At 42.1% G+C, this 27,920-nt stretch overlaps 1 protein-coding gene across 1 annotated transcript in view; it reads left to right on the top strand.

Moving 5' to 3' along the window:
• MYO16 (myosin XVI) overlaps window positions 1–27,920 on the top strand; it is a 324,197-nt gene that overhangs the window by 20,015 nt on the left and 276,262 nt on the right. Inside the window, exons 2-3 of the mRNA XM_068425451.1 lie at window positions 19,203–19,273; window positions 27,748–27,891. Of these exons, the coding sequence (XP_068281552.1) occupies window positions 19,203–19,273; window positions 27,748–27,891 (215 nt within the window). The remainder of the gene's footprint in view (window positions 1–19,202; window positions 19,274–27,747; window positions 27,892–27,920) is intronic.

Below are 27,920 nucleotides of genomic sequence, written 5' to 3'. Positions count from 1 at the left end.
TCTGTTTTTGAACCTTAACCCTTAAATCCAAACAGGAATACATTTGATTAACTAGAAACCATAGTTTGAAATCTTGCCTCAATTACAAGTGTAAAACATAATATTTATGAGGAAACCTTTGTAAAAATACACAATTTTTCGGAAGAATTTTATTTATTTACTTTTGAACACATTTTCAAAATTCTCAACTGTTTATTTTGGTGGACTTATGATACAAAGCTTTTCTTCAGTGGGACAAGTCAGTATGTAAATTATTCATTTGCGTGATCGAAGTCTAATTCAAAAGGCTTTCACAAACTAAAATGTCAAGAAAAAATATGCAGAAGACCATTACCCCTGCACAAGAATCCAATCTTCTAAAAGTATAATCTGATCTGAACAGATAAACTTTATAGACATATATCTGTCCTTTTTTTTTCATTTTAAGCCTATCATCAAGCTCATTTATATTTCCATATTTGTGCATTTGTCCATAAGATCTTTCTTTCCATGTGATAATAAAAAGTTTTCCACTGTAGCATGCTCTAGCACCCAAAAGCGTCAAGAAACAGGAAGACTAATCACTTATAAATTCACTGTCATGCCAATAAAGAGTCATTAAGCCATTAACAACCAACATATTAGCACCTGGCATTCTTCCTATTCATTTCAAAGGGGATGCACAGTTGATTTTCCAGCATCATGCAGTGGGATGCAAGGCTATAAATTGGCAGCATTCAGAAGCCTATTCTCTCAAATAAAGATGGCATCCACCTGAGTGGCAGGTACTGCTGACATTCCCTGGATATTGTTTATAAGTCATACTGATTAAAAAGAAAGTTTGCTGTGATGGCAGAAGACCCTAGTCTAGACTTGTAAATAAAAAGATAGCAAGAATAGAATCTTTTCCATGCAATTTGCAGTTGATTTCTTCTTCAGTGTATTTATTGTGCTTCAGATTCATTTCCAATAATATATCTGTACAAAGGGGAAACTTTTCTGTTTTCATGTTTCAACATCACTTACCTTAAGTGTTTTCATTTCAATCGCAGTTGCTCTATCATAGCAATTAAGATGGAAAACTACAGAAATCAATAGAGAATAACCTTTTCTATTTCCTTTTTTTTTAAAGAACAAACCTTTTAAACAACAATACAGTTCTTTATGAAAAATCAACTGCACTTTTAATAATTCCTTAAAAATTATTTAATTTTTTCAGTTCAGTTTTAGAAGGCTTTTTCCAGCAGGGTATACACTTGCATTGTTACGCTGGAAGAATGTTGATAAAATGGATTACTTAAGCATAAGACTGGGAACTCTTTTGGACTCTTAAATGGGTTAAAAACTGGCTGTATGGCCGAGCCCAGAGAGTGGTGGTGAATGGGGCAAAGTCCAACTGGTGGCCGGTCACTAGCGGTGTTCCCCAGGGCTCAGTTCTGGGGCCGGTGCTGTTCAATATCTTTATAGATGATCTAGACGTAGGGATTGAGTGCACCCTCAGTAAATTTGCAGATGACACGAAGCTGGGTGGCAGTGTTGATCTGCTGGAGGGTAGGAAGGCCCTACAGAGGGATTTGGACAGGTTAGGTAGATGGGCCGAGACCAACGGCATGAGGTTCAACAAGAACAAGTGCCGGGTCTTACACTTTGGCCACAACAACCCCATGCAGCTCTACAGGCTGGGGGAAGAGTGGTTAGAAAGCGGCCCGGTGGAAAGAGACCTGGGGCTGCTGATCGACAGCCGGCTAAACATGAGCCAGCAGTGTGCCCAGGTGGCCAAGAAGGCCAATGGCATCCTGGCCTCCATCAGGAATAGTGTAGCCAGCCGGTCTAGGGAAGTGATCGTCCCTCTGTACTCGGCACTGGTGAGGTCGCACCTTGAGTACTGTGTCCAGTTCTGGGCCCCGCACTTCAAGAAAGATGTTGAGGTGTTGGAGCGAGTCCAGAGGAGGGCGACCAAGCTGGTGAAGGGTCTGGAGGGTCTGACCTACAAGGAACGGCTGAGGGAGCTGGGGTTGTTTAGCCTGCAAAAGAGGAGGCTCCGAGGTGACCTTGTTGCAGTCTACAACTACCTGAAGGGAGGTTGTAGTGGAGTGGGAGTTGGCCTCTTCTCCCGGGCAACTAGCGTTAGGACAAGAGGGAACAGCCTCAAGCTTCGCCAGGGGAGGTTCAGGTTGGACATTAGGAAGAATTTCTTTACAGAAAGGGTTATTAGACATTGGAATGGGCTGCCCAGGGAGGTGGTGGAGTCACCATCTCTGGATGTGTTTAAGAAAAGACTGGACACGGCACTTAGTGCCATGGTCTAGTTGACAGGGTGGTGTAAGGGCAACGGTTGGACTCGGTGATCCCTGAGGTCTCTTCCAACCTGGTTGATTCTGTGATTCTGTGAAAAAAACTTATTTTGGGATCCTGCAACATATGGACTTTAGTTTATCACTGTCATATTAATTGTCAGATTGAGAAGAACATTTATTCAGAGCTTTTGGAAAACGGACTTTGGAGGTTTTGGGAAGTTGAATAACTAAGTGGAGTAACTTCCTCTAGAAGCTCTGAAGGTAGTACTAAATGAATATAGTCAGAGCCACTAAATGCAACAAATTATTTTTTAAAATTGCTAAGTCCCGTCTCTTTAGGCTTTTTCTGTTACTCTGCTCTTTCCTTCTGCCTGAATTGCAGTACCTTTCCCAGTAAAAACACAACTATATCAGAGGCAGAGCCAGGTTTATTTGTACAGTGTCTAGTTTTTTTTCATCCTCAAAAAAAATTCTAAACACGAAGTATATATACTGCTTATTATTTCAGTCGTCTTTCTATTCTCTGACACATGAATTGGAGGATTCTTCTCAGTACACTAAGGTATCATCATCTTAACTTGGTCTGGAAGGCTTTTTAGCTGTTGAAACCTTTTGCACTTCAAGTTGACAGTGAACAAGCTCTGTAGCTATGAGAGACAAATGAGTAAAAAGGTTATATGGCATAATGAATAGACAACTGATTTTTTCTTGGTTGTTTTTATTTGCAACCATCACAGTAACAGGGTATGACAGTGGAGGAGCTGAAGCTTCTAAGAATACAATCAATGAATCTAAGGGAATGGATAATTTAGCTTGTGTTTCTGTGTGAATTGCATCCAAGAACGGAGGTGGGAAGGTGAGTAGTTAAGGTGAAATTGGCAATATTTCTAAATGTTCAGCATTAAACAAGGATTTTAAGTATTCATAAAACGTTCAAGATAGAATTCAGACAGCCAGCCTGGGACTGCATACTGCTTTCTTACCATGTTTCTTTCCGATGACTCTCTATTACAGTGTACTGTATATGTGACCTTGAAGCAGTACATGCTGTCATTTTACAGGGCAAACAATGAGATGGTTGCAGGAGGTAATTTCTCACACTGTGCACTGTTTAAGGTTTTTATTACATTCACACTCAAAAGGCAAACATGACAGCTGCAGCACTAAATCATTGAACTAAGGTATGTGCTGCAAATTATAGCAATCATAACTATTGTTGGCATATAGCGGCATATAATTGTATTGAATGATTCTATGATTCATATAGTGATAGTTTTTTCTAGACTTCCACATTTATCCATTGACAGTACAGAAAATATGACTTGAAGTCTTCTTAAAGCTGGAAGCATCTGTGTGAAATTAGAACTGCTGCTTTGTTTCTTATTCTACTAAGGGGACATCCTATAAGAGGGCACCAACTATCAAAACTTTTAATAATCTTCATCTGAACTTCACTGGCTTCACTTGGTTCCTATATGGGATGAACGTTGGACTTCTTTTGCTTTTAAACCTCTCCCTAAAAATCCTATGGTACAAATATTTAGAATGCTGCAAGTTGGACAGAAAAGGACAGATGTAAAGTATATATAGTTCTACTGATGCTTACATGGGCATTAGTTTATTATCCCACTCTTTCTCTGTATATGTGGTTTTGATTATGTATGTGCAGATTCTCCTGGATAAATCCTCATCTCTTTCTCTATTGGTAATTTAGGTAACTTTCTCTATTAGTAACTTAGCAGTTCTAGTGAAGGATTCCCCCTGGCTTCTCCCTGATTTATCAGCTTTATGCGCCAGATACATGTCAGGTGCACAGACCGAGCGAATGAGAAACTGGGGAAGCTTGAGCCTCTGTAGTTTTAGCTTGCCACTGCAGCCCAAACCTACCGTGTGGCTCCGCGTGGACATGGACACAGTGGTATGACTCAGAACTGAGATGCGCTCTTCTGTCAGGCAATGTGATGTTGGTTGCTCCTTCCTCTTGTTCACATCAAGATTGCTGAATTCATAGAGTTGTAAAATCAGTCAGGCTAGAAAGGACCTGAGGACGTCTGTAGTCCAACATCACGTTGAATTTTGGAGAGAACTGAGATAACTAGGGTATTGAACTAAGGCAGCTCTTATTGTAGTGCAAGACTAAGCAAAGCAGGGAGATTCCTGTGGGGAACAATTGATAATTATACTTAAAAGCCAAATTAAACCATCAACTTGCATGTCAGACTTTTGCTTTCCATAAGCTATGAAAAAGACGATTGCAAAATTTGCTTTGTAGTTTACTGGTTGCCCCAGCTTTGGCATGATAGTTTGGCCCTTCCAGAGGCTTACTGGTGTCAAAGAACAGGCATTAAGTATTAAATGAGGCGGAGGGTCTGTTTCTCATTCTAGATTCCCCAGATGCCCAAATGCTTCACTGGTAACCCAGTGTAGGTTCACCCTACATAAGACTGGTGTGTAGGTTTAGCCATCTGTGAGCTTGGCGATATCGAATGCAGAACCGTTTGTGCTTCATGTTTGTCTCTTTGATTGGAAACTGCATTTAGATGAATTGTTATAAATCTGTCATTTCAGTCCTCTGTGTCTTTGTATGATTTTTGTATTTCAAATGCTGAACGTTGAAATCAGATGAAGTCTACATTGCTGCAATCTTCAGCTGCCCAAGTGTGAGAGCCTTACCTCAAAGCAGATACATGATGTTTTCCTTCGTTTGTTCTGAGGTGGTTTAAGAAAGTAGTAGTCATAGGCTTCAAGTTTGTGATAGCTCTTTCCTTCTGTGCTGACTTCATACACGTGATCTGTGGTTCTTAGTGTGATTATGTGGTCATTGCTGATTTTTCAGGTTTTTTGTTGTTGATGGCATATTGCTAGTGGTGGTGGTTGCCGTCACTGATGTGGGGAAATGAAAGTGTTAGCTAGAAGGCACTGAACTTCAAGCACACAGAAAGAGCTGTAGGAGGAGAGTGAGTGGAAACAGGATCATTTCCAGAAGGCTGAGCTTGCGCAGTCAGAGCAGCTCTGACCAGAGGAGCTTACGCAGACCTGTCTGTGGGCAATTTGCTCTCCTTGCAGGACATCCAGGTCATCCACCAGCTGCCAGGGGAATTAACTCAGCTGGGACACTAATAAAGATTCCAGTATGTATTAAAACAAATTTAGTTGAGACAAGACCCTTATCAGTGTCATTAGGACACTTAACTGTTGCCTTACTGTTTGATAGAAGACACTTCTGTGTCTGTGCAAAGAATACACAACTGGCAAGTGTGAAAGGTAATATTTGGGCCACACCGTCAGAAGCGGACAAAGGTTACCAAAGTTGTTGTGTTATATTGTGAAATGTGACAAGCCTGCCCTTTGCCAAGTGTGAAAGAATTTTTTGAAGGCTGGGAGTTTGGGAGCCAAGATGTGAGAGTAGCTCTAGCTATAACTGTCAGATCCTTCATGTCCCTGTGCTTTGCATGGAAAGAGCTGACTCAAAATTAGAGACAAATAAAGAAGATTTGCAGACTAGTGGATATAAACTGCTTGAATTACCACTAGGAAAAGTATAATGTATTTCAAGAATGCAGCAATTCAGCCAAATCCGATTTTTGGAAAACAAGTAATGAGGAATGAAAACTTCTTTGAGCTAGATGCACAGGCAGGAAATACAACTATATAGAAAACAGACCTAGTTATTTTCTGTAAAGACGTGTGACATCTAGCCAAGTTGTGAAAGTGTTCATATTTGGTGTTTGTAGTACGCAGGCTAATAGAAGGACTTGGCAACCAGCATGTTGCAATCAATGTAGTAAGTGCTGAATAGGGGTATAAGGAGATACTTGGAAGATGTTATCCAAACTAAAGTATTCGTGCAGCATGCATGCTTTTCGTCTTCATGTTTATATGGGAGACTTAGGTAACAAGATCCCATATCCTGCTTTTCCACAGTGATCCTGGCTGTTTGCACAGCACAGGGTAGTCTCTCCAGGCCTCGCTGATCAGTCTCTCAGTCAGCTATGCTTAGCAGATAGATGAAGAGTAGGAGGAGTTCCACACTGTCTTTCCAGAAGGTCAGTTTTCTGGATGTATCTCTGTGTGGTGATCCCATCCTTGAGCTGACAAGAAAAGTAGACCCTGTTCCATCATCTCCAATAGGAAGATGTGTCTCATGCTGTCCATATCTGCAAGGAGTCATTAGGCTTTGCAAACCTCATGCATTATATTAAGAAAAAAATGAAATTGAGAGGTGTGGGTATGCATTGTGAAGTAGAAAAGAACCACTAAGAAGTTTAATATGTTATTCTCAGTTGGTTTAGGCAAATTTTAAAGGACTGTGACTGAATGCTGATATTGTTGAAAAATAAAAATTATGAGTGTAACATATATGCACCAAAATCCAACTTCTCTCCATTTTGAAACTCTGTAAATATGAAGAGGAGAATGAATACACGTGTGCACAGTGTTCTCCACAGCTCTTCATGTCTCTTGACCATCTCTGAGATATCTGAAAAAGGGTGGTGGTATCAGTAGACTGAAGTGTGTTGACAGATTGAAATTTCTGATACAGCAGGACGTACCTCAACTAGAAAATGTTTCACAGCACACAAATTTTAATGTGCTAAAAATAACGTATATAGATAAAAAGGATTTTAGTCAGAAAAACTTGATTAAGTGGATTTTCAAAGTGCCAGGGTGAAACAGCAGAGATGTGGTTCTGCTCCCATGAAATCTACAGAAGTGTGGGCGGGACTGGAAATACTTCTGGAGGTGATAGTTTGTTTGAATTTAATTAAATACACATAAATGGTGCAAGGGCACCTTGAGGGCCAGCTACTCCCTGCGGGTTGGGCCACTGGGAGTGTGGGGCCTCACCGGGGCAGCTGGGCCAGGGCCTGTCCCACCACCCCAGACAGGATCCAGGCAGCTGGGGAGCACCGGGGCAGCCCCAGCCCTGAGCATAAAGTCATCTCCCTGGGGATGGGCCAAGGTTGGAACAGGACAACAGCCTGTGGGTTGGGTCAGGATCAGGCCCGGCGAGGGGAAGGCACAGGCCAGGGATGGCCAGGCAGGCTGTGGGGACAGGGCTGGGCCGAGGCCAGGCCAGGACATGGGTCCGAGGGTGGGCCTGGTTCGGTGGGGCCTGGAGCCTCTGGCTGGGCAGGGCTGTGGGCAGCTGGGCTGTGGCATCACTAGGGCAGGACCTGATGTCCTTGGGGGGCTGACATCGGGTCCTGGGCTGTGGGCAGGGCGGGGGAACACCAGGGGTGGGCAGGGCAGGGAGATCCTTCGTGCTCTCAGGGCCCTGACAACGGCACGGCATCCAACATCCAATGTTGCTAACCAAACTGTATATGAGTTCTTTAAGTGAAAGGTAGCAGTAAAGAGCATGGTACTGGTTTTGGGGTGCAGGAATTGACTTCAGGTTTGCTCTCCTAGAACATCTTAATGAACTGTCATGCTATCACTGAATCATCTGAAAGAGAGTGTGAAGTCTAGAGAGGGGAAAAAACAGGGAAAACTAGAAGGCTGATTGATTTAACTTGTGAGTAGAAATTTCAGAGCTACCCCATATGATAAGGGCAAGTATTATTAATGAAGGATGGTATATTATGACCTGGTGTGTTTCTTTCAGCACCTACTTAATGATCAAATTAGAACACAGATTATTTTAAGGGGAATCAGATTGTAGCCGTATTAATCTACAGAGTATCTGCAACATATAAATACCAAATTTTGGAAGGAATTGGCTTGGATTTAGTAGATACAGCAAGGCAGGTGTAAATAAAATCAATAGTAGATACAGCAAGATAGGTGTAAATAAAATGAAATAAATATGTAGGTTGTATTTAGCTGATGAATAAAAAGTCTTTTGGATAGTGATATCTGCCAAATGAAGCATGCAATAATCTTTATTTGGAACACTTAAAATGATGCTTTTTAAAATTTATCAGTTCTGTATTTCTTGTTTCTGTAGTTATAGTTGTCTGTTTATTAAACAGTTGGGGATATTATATTGATTACACCCTGTAGTGGCCCTGTATGTGTCATGATTTGCCTAAAAAAGAATTGTATCACTCCAGTCACACTGTTTTAACTGAAATTGTACTGCTCCCTCTCACAAGGGTGTAGTCACACCAGTAGGGAGGTAATTCTGTGAGTTCAGTGCATTTCTCACTAGAGAATCAAGTTATATCAATAAAATTTTTCCTTACACTGGTATACCTCTGTGCTCATTGGATGTTATGCCAATGCTATATTTTCTAATTCAGAAATTTTCATTCATATTTTTATGATTCTGTTCCTACCACTGCTCTCGCTGCATGCTCTTTGTATCAGTTTTAACAATTGTGTGGCTGCAGAGGAAGTCAGTTCAGCAAACTGACCCAAGAGAGAATGAACCATCCCCCAAAATCAACAGTTAAATTCTGTGTCAGCTCTCTGAACCCATTCACCTACCTGTTGCACAGCTGTTAGGGCTGATGCAAAGAAAGGAAAGGGAATACATAGGCACCTTGGAGCCACTGACATAATTTTGACAGTAGCCTAAGGATACATAGAATATTAAATAACACTTGCAAAGTGTGTTTCTAACTCAGTTTAAAACTAAGCTAAAACTGAGGTTACCATTGACTGCTCTCGTTTCAGTCCTGCTGTGCTTCTGTCCTATCCTTTTGCCCTCCTATCTTTATGCTTATCTTGAAGTGAGCCGGGGAGCTAAACCACCTTCCATAAGGTTAGCCTTCAGCTGGTTTAGGTCCCCATACCAGCTCATGACAATGTAAACTGTCACAGACTACACCCTGTGAAAGGGGGTGCCTGAGCCACATATATCAAGTGGTGAGATATTCCTGGAACTAGATATTTCCTTCACAGCTCTGGTCACTCATATGCCACATGCACGACTACATACATTGCAATAGGGCGAGGGGTAATGGTTTTAAACTAAAAGAGGGTAGACTTAGACTAGATATAAGAAAGAACTGTTTTACAATGAGGGTGGTGAAACACTGGAACAGGTCCCAGAGAGGCTGTAAGTGTCCCATCCCTGGAAACATTCAAGGTCCGGTTGGACACGGATCTGAGCAGCCTGATCTAGTTGAAGATGTCCCTGCTCACTGCAGGGGAGTTGGACTAGGTGACCTTCAAAGATCCCTTCCAACCCAAACTATTCTTTGATTCTATGATTTTGGATTAATGCATGGATAGCTAATGTCCCTAGTTTGTTCTATATCGTCTGGTTTAAGTTTGCTTCCTTGTGCACACCCTGGGAATTCCACTATACACACAGAATCTAGCAGCCCGTGGTCTACAGCTGGTAATTAGTACCATTTAGCAGCTGCTAAGCAGGATAATAGCCTGTTATCCTTGAAGATCTCTAGTACAAATCGTAATGACTTGATTACACGGCTTCTAAACCAGCTGTCATAAACTTGCTCTGCATGGTGTGAGAGTTAAAAGAGGGACTGAGTCTTGCTTCATATGGAATATAAGTCAGCAGTAATTTGATTTATGCCAATTAAGTAATGTTGGCATAGGATCAACATAAATGATGGGTGAAACAGAGGGGGTGTATAGTCTATTCAGCAGAAAATTTGTGTTGTGTGCAAATTCTTTAACTTTTACTGTTACACTTGGGAAAAACATGGGATGGCAATAGTTTCCAAATTAAGCTACTGACCACAGAATGAGTTTTTTTGCTGAAGTGTGTTTTAGTATTTATCATTTAATGACTATAGGATTGGAAAGTTGCAAAGTCTGAAATAAATTTAACATATTTAGTAAAATATTGTAAAGATCTGAACCTTTTATTCAATTCTACAAACATTTGAATGTACAATCGTGTGTGCCTGTAGCAGAAAAGTTAGCCTAAAAATTACACCAGTAATTTTTAAGAGCTTTCAAATTGCCACGTATTTCTAAGGTGAACCCAGTAGGGTGTGAGCTTTTGTAATGACTGACAGTAGTCTACTGATGATGTTCTTGCTGGTTCTAGTCACCTTTGACAGGACCTCCAGGAGGACCCACACATGGGAGGTGGATAAAATATGTATACAGAATGCAATAGGTGACTTAAATGCTGAGATACTAGATTTCTTTTTTTTGGGTCTTTTTAACCTTGAAATAAATAACTCACATAAGCTAGTTGGAAGTGAAAACTTTAAGAAAAGCCATATTTAAGTTTACTGTATGATCAACTACTTTCCCCTAAGGTTAATTTTAGAGTGTTCATCTTATGGTAAATTTTTAAAATCTTTGTTTTTATTGTAATTTTATCTCACTAATAGAAATTCAGAATTCAGTCATGTCTGTGCTGCCAGTTTTTGATGACACAGCTATTTTGGCCTGGGAAGTAGCTATGCTGGCAAAACCCCTGCTGTGCTATCAGCTATGATGATAGAAGCAATATTTTTAGCTAAGCATGTGTTATTTTGTGAGGCGGTGTTTAATCATTTTAGCAACAGCTCTGTAATGTATACAGGTTTTAGTTACCATGAGGTAAAATCACACCTTTATAAATAAGTAAGCAGTTTTCTCCCTGTGACCTGGCCAAAGTTCTAGCTCTGGAAGAATTAATTTGAAATGGAGGCAAAACAAGGGATCTCCATTATTGCCTAGTGACCCTGGCTGTGCCCCTTGCAGCAATATCTTTGGGCCACGAAACTGAATGGCTACTTCCAATCTTCTCTAAATTACTATGATTTACACCACTGGTTTTCCGCATCGCTCTAGCATGTATTTGCAAGTAAATGATGTAAATTAGGGTCCTTCTATTTGAAAGAGTAACTATAAAGCAGGATGGAGTTGGATACTGTGAACGGAAAAAGAAAGAAAAGAAGACTTTAGGAACAAATATCCTACAAACAAAGAAAAAAAAAGAGAGACATCAGATGTAGCTATTAGGTAATGTGGTCCACTTATTTTTAGATCTTGTTCCTCTGAAGTGATTTCAGAGTCTACACTGCTTTCCCATGTGAATATCCGTCTTTTCAGAGTGTTAGAAACGTAGATGCTTTGCCTGCCATATCACAACTTATCTCAGGCATGTCACGTTTGACTGCTGCCCATTGTCACTTTTGTGGTAGGATATGATAAGTTAATTTGTATCATTGTGCTTGGGCACTAGCATTTTTTAGGCCATTAGGTTTGTGGCCTTAATATTTTCCAGTGGAGGCACAGACTGCATTAAATTTCATGTATATAGAAATGAAATGAAAGAGGGGGAATTTGCTTGAAGAAGAGGTTTTAAATTTAGCAGTTATTAAATAATAGTAGTCCCTAGACTCATAAAGTATTCTGGCTATGTCTACAGTGGTAGAAGTATCTGCCTTAGTGAGGGAACTGTGACCATCCTCACAGATCTCATTGGAGTTTAACTTAGGGTCTGTGTGGCCCAGAGACATACCCATTATTTTTTATGTGGTTTTCCAGTTCAAGGTGCCTCAGTCAACAGGAGGGCTGTGCCCTCGACCTCCAGAGCAACAGTGCGTTGGCAGGAAGCTGTCAGAGTTGCTGAATGCCTGGGCTAGGACGTATCACAGTAGAGGATGCAAAGCCTGGTGGGAAAGTGTCAGAGGACTAGGCAGAAAGGAAGGGACCTTGTGTTAGGTCAAAGGTTGGACTCGATGATCCCAGAGATCTCTTCCAACGTAGTTGATTCTGTGATTCTGTGACATATCTTGTCATGTGCCTACCTGTGCTGCTTCAAGTTCGCTCACACAATGGAGTGATTGTGCCCCTCAAGTGCTTCCAAGCCTGAGGTCTGACTGATTTCTCCACAAAGAGAGCATGGGATAGAATTAACGTGTGTTTTGATCTGAGCCTAACATTAAAGCTGGGAGAGGTGTCATCTGGGGCTGTAGGACTACCTCTGTCAGTCTGTTTCATTGGTGGCTTGTTTTTTTTTCTTTTAACGGTAATGCTGTGTTGAATGGAGCTCAGGAATCAGCCTGACAATTCACAATCACGCTTTTTAAATGCAGCAGAGAATCAATGGGCCAGTTGCTTTGGGGTCATAATAATCTGATTCCTGGCTGCCTGAAAAAATCATAAACTGTGGGAGCTCTGCCAGGGAGGATGGAAGCATCAGCCCTATCCTCATCAGTGCTCTGTTCAAACAGTGGACAGTATAGCTTTTATGTGCAAGGCTAACATTCTGAAATTCAGCCAGTATGGAAAAAGTCATTTTCCTCTCTTCATTTCTACATTCTGTGAATTGGCATTACACCTTAGCTGTCCAAATGTTGTGCATATTTCCTTATGGTTTGTTGTCTTTAATCTTTATGCAGCAAAGGTGGGAATTTATTCAGAGTTCTTCAGAAAATGAGATGAGATTTGAACAAGTATGACAGATGTTGCCAGTGATTGCTGGAAATATTTCAAGGATGGAAAAAGCAGTAGGATTACAAATCAGTTTGTTTGAAAAGTCCATTAAGGCATGACTGCTCTGAATAAGCACTCTCAACCGATGGGTAGAGCTTACTTCGAAAGAAAGCATCAGCTATTGCACTCGTAATGATATGGTAACAGTATTGCTACTGTAAATGTGTTTGTTAGGTAAACAAGACAACTTAAAAGAATTATTAAATTGCCAACAATGGTACTTGGATTTAAAATTTAATTTTAAACTAATCATAAAAAGTATGAGGTAAATATTTTTCTAAGACTGCATTAACTAAAAATTTATGGTATCTTGCTTGATTTCATTTGGTGTTCTGATTAAGAATAACTTACCAGAGACTGGCATTCATCTGTTCTCATACATAGCTGAGTTGTATAGCAGGTTCCTCAGAAGTACCTTTGGTACAAGCTGAAAGTACAGAGTGACTACTGAGGAATAAGAAAAAAGTACTAAAGAGGCATGAAAGTGGCAAGAATTCTAAGTGTGGCTCATCTATACAGAGTTTAAGATGTCAATGTTGGACCAAAGGTCTGACTGTGGAGGGAGTAAAGGGCAAAATATGACGCTTCCTTAACTGGTGGAAGTGGAAGGGGTGGAAGTATGCTATTTCTCTTCCTTCAGTATCACTTCTGTTGTCCAGTGGTTCAATTCTCAGCCTGGAGAAGAGAAGGCTCTGTGGAGACCTTCTAGCAGCCTTCCAGCACCTGAAGGGGGCCTACAGGAAAGCAGGAGAGGGACTTTATACAAGGGCATGTAGTGATAGGACGAGGGGGAATGGGTTTAAACTGAAAGAGGGTAGATTCAGATTAGATCTTAGGAAGAAATTCTTTACTGTGAGGGTGATGAGACACTGGAACAGGTTGCCCAGAGAAGTTGTGGATGCCCCTTCCCTGGCAGTGTTTAAGGCCAGGTTGGATGAGGCTTTGAGCAACCTAGTCTAGTGGAAAGGTGTCCCTGCCTGTGGCAGTGGGGTTGGAACTAGATGATCTTTGAGGTCCCTTCCAACCCAAACCATGCTATGATTCTATGATTCAATTTCATGGTCAGTTTATGCCCAAACTGCTTTCAGCTGTTGCTGAAAGTGGTGGCTACCCCATTCTCCCTATTCATACCCACTGCTCAGGGCCACATTCCCAGATTGTTGATCTAGCTGAAAACTATTCTTTGCCTTGTGCCAGTGAGGGGCAAGTGGCAGAAACATGCAACCTGAGTCAAGAGGAGAATGGGATAATCCATTCCAGCAACAGCGTGGTCTTAGCTAGGCTTCTGCAGCAAGTCATGTTTCTGCACATAATGAACAAGTAACGCCTTCCAGCTAGAGTTATTCCTGCTAAACTAAAGAAAACAAAAATAGATGTTAACAGGAACAAAGTTTACACTAGCTAGCAGCTACCCCCCAGAGGAATGATTAATAGAAATGTATACTGGTACTCTATATCCAGCATAGCAGATGGCCGACGGTTAAGTTTTACATATGTTAGGCACTTTTTTTTTGTCTTTTCTGCTACTACTAAAACTGGGTTTGCAGTGGATGCAACATTGCCCAGCTCCTAAGTTTGCAGCGCCATCAGTACCTATCACTGGGGAGTTATTGATAGCCCTGGGCCCTCTGAATTCATCTTCCAGGCTCTGCTGTCTCTTCAGGTCTGTACTCCTTTTGTCTGCAGCATATAAGGTCATAGTTCTACACGCCAGAGTAGCTAGATGCTATTCAACATAGCACAGCATAAGTACTAGTTATTGCCGTATATATCAAAATTCTTAACACATTATACAGCACAGCTATACAAAGCTAAATGAAATTAAAATGTGTTAGGTTATTGCCACCTTGTGATTAGCCAGTTGCTAAATGAGCCATAGTGTAGATTAGCCAGCCAGCTAAAATGTTTGAAACAATGCTCCAAGCAAGCTAAGACAAACCCAGACAGAGTAAGCCTTACAGCCTTAGTCCCATACGTGAAGTTAGTACAAGACCTGTGGCTGGTAACAGGCAGGGCAATAATGTCTTTATTGGATTATAAAGCTACATAATAAGCCGTAATCTAGTCAATACAGTCAATGGAGTGTGGAAAGCTGTTCAGCTCACCGGAATCATTTAGTTAAAATTGTAACATCAGGCCTATGTAAAAAGCTACCTTGATTATTATCTTTCTTTACTGCTGAGACTTTGTATCTTCAATGATTTCTAAAACACCTTTATTAGATATGAAATTAGGTGTGAAATTCTGCTCTAAGTAGTTGATAATTTTGTGTGTCAAATCTAAAAGACATCAGAGAACGGATGGACCTGTTCATACACACAAAGGAAGGGCTTGAGAGTTTACTGAAAAATTTACTCTCAGGTTTTTTTTCAAGTGAATGTGAGCTTCCTGCCTTAAAGCCTGTTTTCAGTCTCCTCATCTTTTCTGGAGACTTCGCTTCCATGAAAGATTACAAATAAAACAAGTTTTAAAAGAAAATCTTGTGAAAACATCCTTAAAAGTTGCATTAATTGAGAGATATATAGCATTTCTGGAATATAGTTATCTTTCACTTTCTGTCCTCATTAGGGCAATTCATCCCGACTTACTAGCAGTAACTACGGTAGTTCTATGAAAAGGAAAAAATGAACATAAGGTGAAGTTTTTCCTACTGACTAGTGAAATCTTAACTGAATGACCTAAGTGAATCGCATAGTAGAGGGAGGGGGATTTTCTTCTGTGATCTTCTTTATTTTCTTTTTTATTGTATTTGCAGGGGTGGTGAATTCAAGGAAAGAGGAATGTTTTCACCTTGCCTTTATGCAGAGGGATGTAGCACATAATCCTGATTCAGAACAAAGGCTCTTGCCCAGCTGAAAGGAGAGTTTGCATATCTTGCCCTGGTAGTCTTTGTGACATGAATTTCCTGAAGCGCTGTTTAAGTTACATGCAATAATGAGGAAAAATAAACCAGACAAAGAAAAGAAGTACTGAGCTTTTATCCACTTTTAACCTATTTTTTTGTATGTGACTTGATAATTTGTTAATGGTCATAATTATTTAATATTCTACTTTAAGATCACAGTTTGCGTATTAATTCTTTATGCTGTAATCTTGGTCTGCATTTCTGCTGGGGCGGGGGAAAGCAAGGTAAAAACATCCATTCTTATGAATTTCAATCTCAGATCTAGAAATGGTCTGTGGTTTTTGGTTTCAAGAGCAAGGTGTTGCTAAATAAATCTGGAAAGGTATTACTTCATTTTGCATAGCTTCTCTGTAAGACCCAAGTCTTCGTGAGTTTGATGGAAGGAAGAGGTTCAATAAATTGTCCATATTTTCTATATCTGAGTATCCACAGGCTCTTTCTGTCACTTGGTTACTATTTTAGGCTTGTGGAATATTTTTAGAAATGCAGTTTCCCAACCCTCTGACCTTCCTGTGTGTCCTGCTTCTGCCAAAAGAGAGGTCTTCATCCTCTGTCTTTGCTTAGAAGAACCTACTCAAATGCCAGTTTTGTTGATCCCAAGACCCTTAATGATTGAGTTCATCTCAATGACCCAACAAGAAACCCTGCATTTTATTTTTGCTGGGGTTATTTTGTGCCATTAGAGTCAGTTCCCGCATGCAGAAGTAGCTGGAGGCAAATGATGTGTAAGTCCTTTTATGAATGGGGGAAGGGAACAGATCCTTTTGGTTGACTCGTTAATTGGCTTATCCCATCTTGTAGAAACACAGACTGAGGATGTTATTTCGTTATCAGCCTTATCAATGTAAGACTTCTACCACCAAAACGCGGTGTGCTTGCTCTGCCTTCACATGATGTGTGCATTTGTATCCTCTGTGCTGGTGCTTATGGAACTATGCAGTCAGCCACATTGATGGGGCGGAAAACTAACCCCGACAGGAGAGAGAGAAAAGAAAAAAAAAAAAAGACTTACTAGTCCAGTTGAATGTGCAGCTGCATAAGTGGGGAGAGCTGGCACAAGGGAAGAGTGGGCCATGCAGTGGATGACATGCCTTCCCCCTTTTGACAGCAGTGCAGTCTGTGAGAATACACTATAAATACTATCACCGATGTCATCAGTTAAAGCCTCCTCCTTGAGAACAGAATTATGTCAGTTTAATAATTTCTGCAAATCACACTTTTAAGGACTATCTGCCTTAATTCCCGTATTTGCAAATGAAACTATCATTGAGGTGGAACCAAGCCATAGTTCACATTTTTAACTTACACACAGAATCCATAAGAACGAATGCTGCATCAAAACACTGTATTAAGTGGATGAGAGACTGAAATGGGTGAAATTTATTTTTTTTCCCTGAAAAGCAGGGGTGGAAGGAGAACAACCTGGAGTGATAATTTGTTCAGGTGGAATCCTGATGGTATTGGCAGAACTAAATTACTTTCAGAGCCTTAAGAAATCTCCTGTGATATGGAATTCGTATTTTCTGGCCTGCTAAAGAAATGACGTAACATAGGAACATTGAAAATGTTAACGCTTGAGGAGGATGTAGTTGCACACCTATTTAAGGAGGGAAGATTTACAATAAGGTCTTTACTCACTAAAACTTAAGGTAAAGGAAGCATCTCCGTATGTGTCAGCAATTTAGGTGTTAAAAGAAGGAAGGAACTTAGTTCTGAACCTTTATTTTTAATAGTCTCTGTTTGGATGAGGGCAATTGTGCACAGTTGTGTACTTTAGTATTGGATTTGTGGATCTGAGAGCAGAAAGAAATACTTTGCTTTTTGTCTTTCATCCATTTTTCCCAAGGTTATGAAAATTTGTAAATATTTCTCCACTCTTCCACTCTGCTTCAGTGCTTTTCATCTTGCTTGGCAGTTGTACAGTTCATTCATTCCACATTACTTAATGTTCCACTTCTACTTCTGGTGTACATGCTGGGGACACCAGTGACTTCTAACAGTAGGTTAACTCTCAAAGTGGCATTTGCCAGAACATAAAAGTCTTTTATAGTTATGTAAATAAAATGAACCAAAACCTTTGATGAGGAGAAATAGGTACCATGGAACTATTCATACAGTATGAATTTATGCAATGGTTTGGAATGATGTTTGATTTTCAAAGTTTAAAAAAGAGCAAAACAGTAAATGGATTTGTATAAGTATTATAAACATTTGTTCAATATACTAGTGTGTTTACTATGTGTGAAGTATTTAGTAATGAAGATGCCAAGTCTTTCACTTCAATTTTTCAGGCTTGCAACCATTTAGCCAAATTTTCTTTCTTAGGCTGTATTTTTATGGGGCACCTGGTCAAAAATCATTCAACACATTCAGAAAACGTTGCTTGTGTAAGTTGACAATATTTGAAAAGAAAACGGACTCCTTTTAAATAGGTTAACTGAATGTTGGAATGCTGTAATGAAGTTAAATGTAAAGTGAAAATGGAGTTGCAAGATATTCTAGAGACAAAGAAAACACATACAAAAAATGCATGGATAAGGAGGAGATGGTGTACATGAGTCTCTTGACAGATTCACAGAAGTTAGAAGAGCCTTGAGACAAATTTGTGGCCCTTGTGTAGGACAGACACTGAAGTGGAACAGATTTCTAGGGTACTCAGAACTTAAAATTTCTTTGCAGGTCTTTGCACAACTCCATCTAGGAATATTAACTAGGAATTAAAAATAGGATTTCCAGATGATGGAGGCAGAACCAGCTTTGTTCCTACACAGGAGACGTTATTGGCAGTTATTCTCCTGGAGGGAGGCCTTTTAAAAGGGTTCTTCATACAAGTTTAGTGAAGGCAGGGTTGCTATGCCAGTGTGGATTCCCCTGATAATGTCTGGCGTTGTTACTGTGCAATTCTGTTCCAGGACTGAACACTGGTAGCATGAGTTAGTCAATGCTTTGATTCTGAGTGAAAAGGTTATAAAGGCAATAAAGGCCATGCGGAAAAAGTGCTGAATTTTCACACCTGAGTGAGCACCAATATGAAGGATTGTGGTTCTGCTTGCGTTTATAAGCCTGTTTTCATTTCAGAGGGGTTTGATACATGTAACTGGCAGTGGAGTTTGACTCCAAATGTAATTTTAAGAATTATGCTGCGTCAGTGATCTGACGATGCACTGGAAAGGTTAAATTGAGTGCAGATTGTTTAGCTTTGGTATGATGATTAATTTCAAGTGATATAAGTTATGAACACTTGTTTCAATTATTTACTGAAAAAGCCAACATCTCATGGGAACTCTGCAAAGTGAAATAAAACCAGTTGACTGTGATTTTGCTCCCAAATGAACTAATCAGGTGATTGTGACCTTGAGACAGGGTCTCTCCTCCAGCTCTCCCCTCCCCTCTCCTATGTACAGAACTGACATGCTCATCTGTCCGCTTGAGAAGTCCTTGCTACTGGTCATGTTTAACATCATTATCAAAGGTCCTTTGCTTCCAGGCTTAGCCATTAAAATAGATGAGAAACGCTGACATGATAGTTTTGCAAATGTTATCTGAGAGGTTTGCATATATTATTAAATCTCTTAATGAAGATGATGAAGAATCAGCCTATTAACAGCTCAGAATTAGGTATATTGCTGCATTAATTTGTGTTCATCTTTTCTTTGATATTTCAGTGCTACGGCTATTGAAAGATGGTGCTGACCCTCATACGCTTGTTTCCTCAGGAGGTTCCTTGCTCCATCTGGTAAGAGTGATTGAAGATTAGTGTTAGTGACTGTGGATAAATATGGTGGGATACTGAGTAGCAGATTGCGCATATTAACAAAAAGAAAGGCTTAGCAATAATTTTTATCTACACTGCCCTCCATGGTGGTTATGATTGCATCCAGCTATGCATGTGAAATAAATGGTCGTTTTCAAATGGCTTATGAATCACACAGAATCACAGAATGTTAGGGATTAGAAGGGACCTCGAAAGATCATCTAGTCCAATCCCCCTGCCGGGGCAGGATTACCTAGACCATATCACACAGGAACGCATCCAGGCGGGTTTTGAATGTCTCCAGAGAAGGAGACTCCACAACCTCTCTGGGCAGCCTGTTCCAGTGTTCAGTCACCCTCACCGTAAAGAAGTTTTTCCTCAAATTTATGTGGAACCTCCTGTGTTCCAGCTTGCACCCATTGCCCCTTGTCCTGTCAAGGGATGTCACTGAGAAGAGCCTGGCTCCATCCTCTTGACACTTGCCCTTTACATATTTATAAACATTAGTGAGGTCACCCCTCAGTCTCCTCTTCTCCAAGCTAAAGAGACCCAGCTCCCTCAGCCTCTCCTCATAAGGGAGATGTTCCACTCCCTTAATCATCTTCGTGGCTCTGCGCTGGACTGTCTCTAGCAGTTCCCTGTCCTTCTTGAACTGCGGGGCCAGAACTGGACACAATACTCCAGATGCGGCCTCACCAGGGCAGAGTAGAGGGGGAGGAGAACCCTCTCTCGACCTGCTGACCACCACCCCTTCTAATACACCCCAGGATGCCATTGGCCTTCTTGGCCACAAGGGCACACTGCTGGCTCATGGTCATCCTGTTGTCCACTAGGACCCCCAGGTCCCTTTCCCCTACGCTGCTCTCCAACAGCTCTGCCCCCAACTTGTACTGGTACATGGGGTTTGTTCTTGCCCAGATGCAGGACTCTACACTTGCCCTTGTTATATTCATTAAATTTCTCCCCGCCCAACTCTCCAGCCTGTCCAGGTCTCTCTGAATGGCTGCGCAGCCTTCCGGCACATCAGCCACTCCTCCCAGTTTTGTGTCATCAGCGAACTTGCTGACAGCGCACTCTAATCCCTCATCCAAGTCATTAATGAATATATTGAATAGAACTGGTCCCAGAACCGACCCAGAACCCTAGTTGGCTCATCCACCATTTGCATCAGAAAGTTATCATCAACGCACTGGAGGAACCTCCTGGACTGAGGATGGCTGGCTGAGTAGGCCTCCCAGCAAATATCAGGGTAGTTCAAAATCCCCCACAACAACCAGGCCCTCGTAATTGCGAGACTGCTCTCAGCTGCCTGTAGAAGGCCTCATCACCGTCCTCATCCTGATCCGGTGGCCTGTAATAGACACCCCACAACAGTATCACCCCCTGCCAGCCTGCCCCTTAATTCGCACCCACAAACTCTCAACTCGCTCCTGATCCGCCCCTGGACAGAACTCAATACATTCTAGCTGCTCACCTCACATAAAGAGCAACTCCACCACCTCTCCTTAGTGGCCTGTCTTTCCTGAACGGACATAGCCATCCCATGACCACATTCCAGTCATGCGAGGCGTCCCACCAAGTCTCTGTAATTGCCACTAGATCATAGCCCCCCGACCGAACACGGATTTCTAACTCCTCCTGCTTATTCCCCATGCTGCGTGCATTGGTGTACAGGCATTTCAGGGAGCGAGCTGAGCACACCGATTTCACCCCAGGGGGATGGGAGGCCTCCTGGTCTACCTCAACACTAGAGCGTTGCCCCAGTGGTGCAAGCCCAGCTACTACCCCATCCCCCTTCGAATCTAGTTTAAAGCTCTCCGAATGAGCCCTGCTAATTCCTGTCCCAGAACCCTTTTGCCCCTAAGACATAAACCTTTCCCATGTATCACTGTCACGCCTGGTGTCTTATAAAACCAGCCATTATCAAAGAACCCAAAGCCCTGCCTGTAGCACCAGTCTCGTAGCCAGGCGTTAATAGAGAGAATCCTACTGTTCCATCCCACGTCATCACCTGAAAATGGAAGGAGGGAGGAGAAAACAACTTGTGCTCCAGACTCTTTCACCAACCGTCCTAGGGCCTTGTAGTCTTTCTTCATCCCCCTCAGACTACGGGATGCAGCTTCTTCCCCACCTGTCTGGAAGATCAGCAGGGGGTAGTAGTCTGTGGCCTTCACCAGGTTGGGGAGTTTCCTGGTGATATCCCTGATTCGGGCTCCAGGCAGGCTGCAGACCTCCCTGTGATGGGGGTCAGCTCTGCATATTGGGCCCTCAGATCCCTTTAGGAAGGAGTCTCCAACCACTAAAACTCTTCTCTTCTTCCTTGTGGAGGAGGTAGCTATACGCCCGTCAGGTTTTTCTGACTGTGGTGGGACCTCTGATATAGGTTGCCTCTCCACCACATCCCCGTTGGACCGGCTGTATTCCACTAGGGCTTCATATCTATTGCTCAGAGGCACCCTGTGGAGGCAAGGTAGGCAAGGAGGGGCACTCGCCTTTTGCCACGGCCATAGACTTGCCTCCACTCACTCCTCTCCTCTAGGTTATCGTTTTCCACCTGAGAGGGGCAGAGTACAGGGGTCCCTCGATCCTGGGAGCTCTCCGGCAGGTGCTCCCATTTTTGTTGCAGGGAGGGCAGAGCCTGGCTCCACCAGTCTATCTGCATTTCAGCCTCCCGAATGCTCCTAAGCCTTTCTACTTCGGCTTGAAGCCTTTCAACCTGGCTTTGCAGCTGTGCCGCTCGGCCGAGCAGATCATCTACTTGCTCACAGCGCACACAGGCCCCCCTGACACCACAGCAGACGCGAAGCATTCCCTGCAGCCTGTGACCTGCACCATCGCCTCCTTCCGTGGGAGCTCTGTCTGGGTTCCCACATCCATTTGGTCTTCTTCCAACCGGGTAGATACCATTGTTCTTCCACTGAACTGGGAAATACCTGTTGGTGCCACCCCTGGTTCACAGCTCCTTGGGCACCCTTCATCGCCTTGTGCACTGGGAGGGAGTCAGCACCCTCCCAACCGAGCTGCAAACAACTGCAGCCTCTCCTGTCCTGGGACACACCCAGTCACTGCGATTCACACAGGCACTGCTGAGTCCTCCCCTCTCCCTTCTGGGCAGGGACTAGTCTCTGTCCTCCAGGAGGATTTTTTATCACCCGATAACAGGGGGTGGAGCGTTTTTAAATCGCCCGCGGTGCCTCCGCGGTGCCTCCGGCTACGCCCCCTCCTCTCCTGATTCGTTGCCGGGAAACCTCCGGGTCGGGTCTGGGTCCGGGGTCAGGATGGAAGCAGCTCGGGGCTGATGCTCGCGGGGGGCTCAGGGGGGGCCCAGAGTACGAAAAACCCGCTTCCCGTTTAAGCCTGATGTTGCCCTCGCCCCCGCACTAACCCTCAAGTAGCTGCCGTCCCGCTTTCCCCGCTGCTGCCGCCGCTGTCAGCTGAAAGGATGGATCATGTCATAGGAGTGGTAGCTAACAAAGTAGAATGAAATGTTTTATTTATAAATTATCTGTGCAGTAAGGAAGAACAAAGAAAATATTGCTTGATTCTGAAGATAGAATTACATGGTTCAGAGATTCACAGGTCCTATATGAAAAACACCATGATATAACATTTTTCCTTTTGTTTTGTGCATATTTTCTTGCACCAATTTCCTGCATGTGTATATTTAACACATTATCCGTTCAGTTTATCATTATTTGCATAGCAATTTAGATTAAGTAACTGGAAGATAAAAGGCAAACAGTTTGTATACAATGACCAAAAGAGAAGCAAGATGTAAGGGCATGTGGAGGAAAGAATCAGGGGCAGACAAAAAGAAAATACTGCAGACGTAAAATTTTGGCTTTGCTGAAGCCAGTGGCAAAACTCATCATGAATTCCTAAGTCTTATGATCCTTTACTTGGTCTGCGATGCTACAATTGCAGACATGCTTTCTATTTGATGTGAAACTTTTAAGATATTTGGATCCAACTTTGTTCCATACTACTGCTAAAATAAATTCACCAAGGGGAAATCATGCTTGACCAATTCGATGGCCTTCTATGAGGACATGACCAGCTGGGTAAATGAGGAGAGAGCAGTGGATGTTGTCTACCTTGACTTCAGAAAGGCTTTTGACACTGTCTCCCATAACATCCTCACAGGAAGGCTCAGGAAGTGTGGGTTAGATGAGTGGACAGTGAGGTGGACTGAGAACTGGCTGAATGGCAGAGCTCAGAGGGTTGTGATCAGCGGTGCTGAGTCTAGTTGGAGGCCTGTAGCTAGTGGTGTTCCCCAGGGGTCAGTACTGGGTCCAGTCCTGTTTAACTTATTCTTCAATGACCTGGACGAAGGGACTGAGTGTACCCTCAGCAAGTTTACTGATGACACAAAACTGGGAAGAGTGGCCGATACACCAGAAGGCTGTGCTGCCATTCAGCGACACCTGGACAGTCTAGAGAGCTGGGTGGAGAGGAACCTCATGAAGTTCAACAAAGGCAAGTGTAGAGTCCTGCACCTAGGGAGGAATAACCGCATGCACCAGTACAGGCTGGGGGTTGACCTGCTGGAAAGCAGCTCTGCAGAGAAGGACCTGGGAGTTCTGGTGGACAAGTTCACCATGAGCCAACAGTGTGTCCTTGTGGCCAAGAAGGCAAATGATGTCCTGGGGTGCATTAGGAAGAGTGTGGCCAGCAGATCAAGGGAAGTTATCCTCCCCCTCTACAGTGCCCTAGTGCGCCACACCTGGAGTGTCCAGTTTTGGGCCTCCCAGTTCAAGAAAGATAAGGAACTACTGGAGAGAGTCCAGCGGAGGGCTACAAAGATGATCAGAGGACTGGAGCATCTGTCTTACTAGGAGAGGCTGAGGGAGCTGGGTCTGTTTAGCCTGGAGAAGGGAAGACTGAGGGGGTTCTTATCAATACTTCCAAATCCTTTAGGGGCAGGTGTCAAGAGGATGGGGCCAGACTCTTCTCAGTGGTACTCAGTGACAGGACAAGGGTCAATGGGCACAAATTGAAACATGGGAAGTTCCATCTGAATATGAGGAAAACCTTCTTTACTTTGAGGGTGACAGAGCACTGGCACAGGCTGCCCAGGGAGGTTGTGGAGTCTCCTTCTCTGGAGATATTCCAGATCCTCCTGGACACGACCCTGTGCAACATGCTTTAGGTGAACCTGCTTTGGCAGGGGGTTGGACTAGATGATCTCCAGAGGTCCATTTCAACTCTAACCATTCTGTGATTCTATGATTCTGTGATTCTGTGATTCTGTAAATGTGACTTCACAAAAACAAGGGCATAACAGATCTAGTGAAAAGTCGGCTGGCTGAGTGTTTCATTTTAGAACAGTTGGATTAAGTATCTCATAGTTTGTACAGAAAATAGAGTGATTTCTTGATGAAAAAAAAGGATCCCACAATGTTACTGAACTCCAGCACACCTGCCACCAGGCCCTTACAAGATGTAGTGTTTTCCTTGTGTAATTAATCTGTGTTTTCCATCTTCCATGGCCAGGCTACTTACCAAGGACTTTGGGAAATAGAGGCCTATGTAAGGGGAGGGTGCAGTAATGAGTTGGACAGAGAAAACTTAAGTTCTCTTTTGTCTCCTCCAAGTATTTGCCTGCTGCAAATGTGCTCAATCACTCTTTAAAAATGCAGCCCATACGAGATGTTATCTTTGGGATTCCCAAAATTGAGGCATCGCAGATCTTATCCTGTGCTGAAAGCCCTAGGAGACAATACGTATCTTCAGTGTGGCTGATGTGATATCTGTCTCACTGGCATTTTAAAAATAGACAAAAGAAAGATCCATCTTTAGGGATTTTGGGTTGCATTACCTAGTTCAGCTGACGCACACTTTTTAACTGCAAATAAAATCTGCAGTTGAACTGTGTCTTTTTACATTTCTTATCTTCTGCATTACGCCCCAGTTCACTGTCACATTCAGTATCTCTCCACTGGTGCCTCCTGCTTCACAGACACACATATGCTTCAAAAGAAGGGAAAGCTTCCTGCAGTGAGAAATTTGCAATAGAGAACTGTGTGTAACCTACTGCCTCAGTTTAGTCAGAGTTACTTGTAAGTACTCATAATTCATTTACAGGAAAATGCCAGTCCTGTTGGAGATAGGGGAAAACCTGATTTCAATGAAACTTGGATTTGACCCTGATTTGGGAGCAGTACAGATAGGAGGGGAGAGCCATGATACAGGGAAATAGAGAAGCCAAGTTTATTTCCCTGCAAGAACTCAAAATAGTAACATGGCATGCATCTTTATTCTATTTTTAAACCCCACTCAGATCCATTCTAAGTACTAGTTTTACCACTATAATTCTGTGTGAGCTGCTTTCTCCAAAGGGAAGCCTGATCAGTGTTTGTTCTTTCCAGTTGTAGGGTAAATGTTTTTATTACAGAATGAATGGAAAATATATTTATCTTCACATTTTACTTAAAATCTGATTCATGATATAATTCCTTTTTCCATTTCTGTTAACTTCCAAAATGTGATATATTTCTAAAAAAAATCAAATGTGACACTTTAGGTTCTCTTGCTATCTCTGTAGACAGTATCCCAATACAGCTGAATCTCAGGGAACCCCTGGGAGCTTCAGAGGTATTCACTGAACTCTCGTTAGACTCCGTGAGAGAAGAAGTACCAAAAAGGAGAGTACTTGCCTGAGCTGCCCATTCAGTAGGAAGCACATACTGTCATGTCAATTCACACAGGCAATCACTCAACCCGCCCTAGTAACAAAGTATATGAGTGCCAATTTTCTCCTGGAACTTTGATGGAGATTGCCCAATTGCTTCACAAAAATCCATTAAACAAGAATCAAGGAGCAGTGGCAATTAAATTGCTGCTACAAATCTAGGCTGTTTTCAGACTGGTAACTAATCACAAAAGGCTCTGTATCTATTATTAATACACAAAATGGCTCAGTGACGTCTGTCATTTGTTTTGTATGGAAGCTCTCTATAAAATGTTTTGCTTAACCATGCCTTGAAAATGTGATTGGTATGAGGTTACGTTGATCTGTATTATAAAATGTCTTATCTGATTTGTTAAAATTTGAACATTGAACAGCTCAATGTAAGTTATACTGGCGATACAATGAATGATACTGATGCACAGAACAAAACTTCTGTTTCTAGAGCTGTCAGATAAGTTACAAGCTAAAGGAAATACATCAGAACTTAATTTCTGTCCTATAATTTAATGGTCAGTATGTCTGGAAATCATTTAAAGCAGAGATGCTTTTTAGCCTCATAGAGTTTAATTTTCATCTACCGAGTTATCTATATTTATGATCGCAGTAGTACATGCAGCTCCTACATTCCATTGAATATCTCAGCTATGTCTTGACTTCCCAGTGGAATCCAGTTAAGCACTTTTCCTTCTTCCCCTTTTCCTCCAGTGTCCTGTCTTCCATGCCAAATTAATACAGATTAGCAAACTGGATACTGTGATGTGGTTCCACATGAAATACAGACATAATGTAATTGTTTAACCCTCACTTGCAAATTAGCTGCAGATTTCACTATATTTGTACTCTCAGTGTATATGTGTGCTTTTTGGGGCAGGGAAATATCACATGGTTTTAAATATTGGAAGAGGCATAGATATTAAGGTTTGTATTCAAAGCATCTAAGTATCTAATACAGAAAATTAGTCTTCCTGTAGCCTCTCTCCAGTGGGAAAAGAGAGAGGATCCTTCTCTAAAAAGTCACTGAGATTGTATCTTAGGCCAGAGTTAGAATCATAGCTTAGATGCCCTGATTGTCTTTTAAAGTATTATCCATAAGTACATCCATGAAAAGTCACAGATATGGTAGAAGAGTAAGCTCAAAACAATGGATAAGCCAGTTTCTTCTTCTCTGCCAAAATTAGTGATGTCCATCATCAAAACAAAATAAAGTATACAAACACACACACACACCTGCAGCCCCCACCCCCCACACCACCCTCAACACACCCTTAGTGTGCAGAGTATTTATCTGTCAGAGACACTTGAATAGGAATCAGTATAGTTAGTGGAGTGAAAGTAGGAGCAGGTACGGAGAGGCGTGTATTATTGCTATGAACTGCATAAAAGCCAGAAGTTCATGTACGTGCAGACATATGTATGTGTGGGTGTACATACACTTAGATGCCACTACTCTGATGCCTGTGCACCGATTTGGAATGACAATATTGAGCAGAAAGAAAGCCTCATCTTTACTGTAGATTTCAGCAGATTTCATACAGTACTTTTTCACAGGGAATAAGGGTTTTTGTGAATCATGCGCATGCAACTTGTAGTATCCATAAAACTAATTCTATAGATTCATCAGCTGTTGTCCCCTACAAACACAGCAGTTTAACTACAGTGTGTCATCTGCTTAATTTAAATGTTAAATGGAGCAAAAATTGTATGTAATAAATTCAGTTGTACGCTGAGTAAAATACTGTCCCTAATCTGCTCTTCTTTCTTCTAGTGTGCCCGCTACGATAATGCATTTGCTGCAGAAATTCTAATTGACAGAGGAGTAAATGTAAATCATCAAGATGAGGATTTTTGGACATCAATGCATGTAGCCTGTGCATGTGATAATCCTGATATTGTCCTGCTACTGCTACTAGTAAGTAAAGCAATCCAATGCATTGTGCG

Source organism: Nyctibius grandis, chromosome 2 (genome assembly GCF_013368605.1).
Source record: "Nyctibius grandis isolate bNycGra1 chromosome 2, bNycGra1.pri, whole genome shotgun sequence".
NCBI lineage: Eukaryota > Metazoa > Chordata > Aves > Nyctibiiformes > Nyctibiidae > Nyctibius > Nyctibius grandis.
Note: the sequence above shows the minus strand (reverse complement) of the source record. Positions and strands in the feature narration are given on the sequence as shown.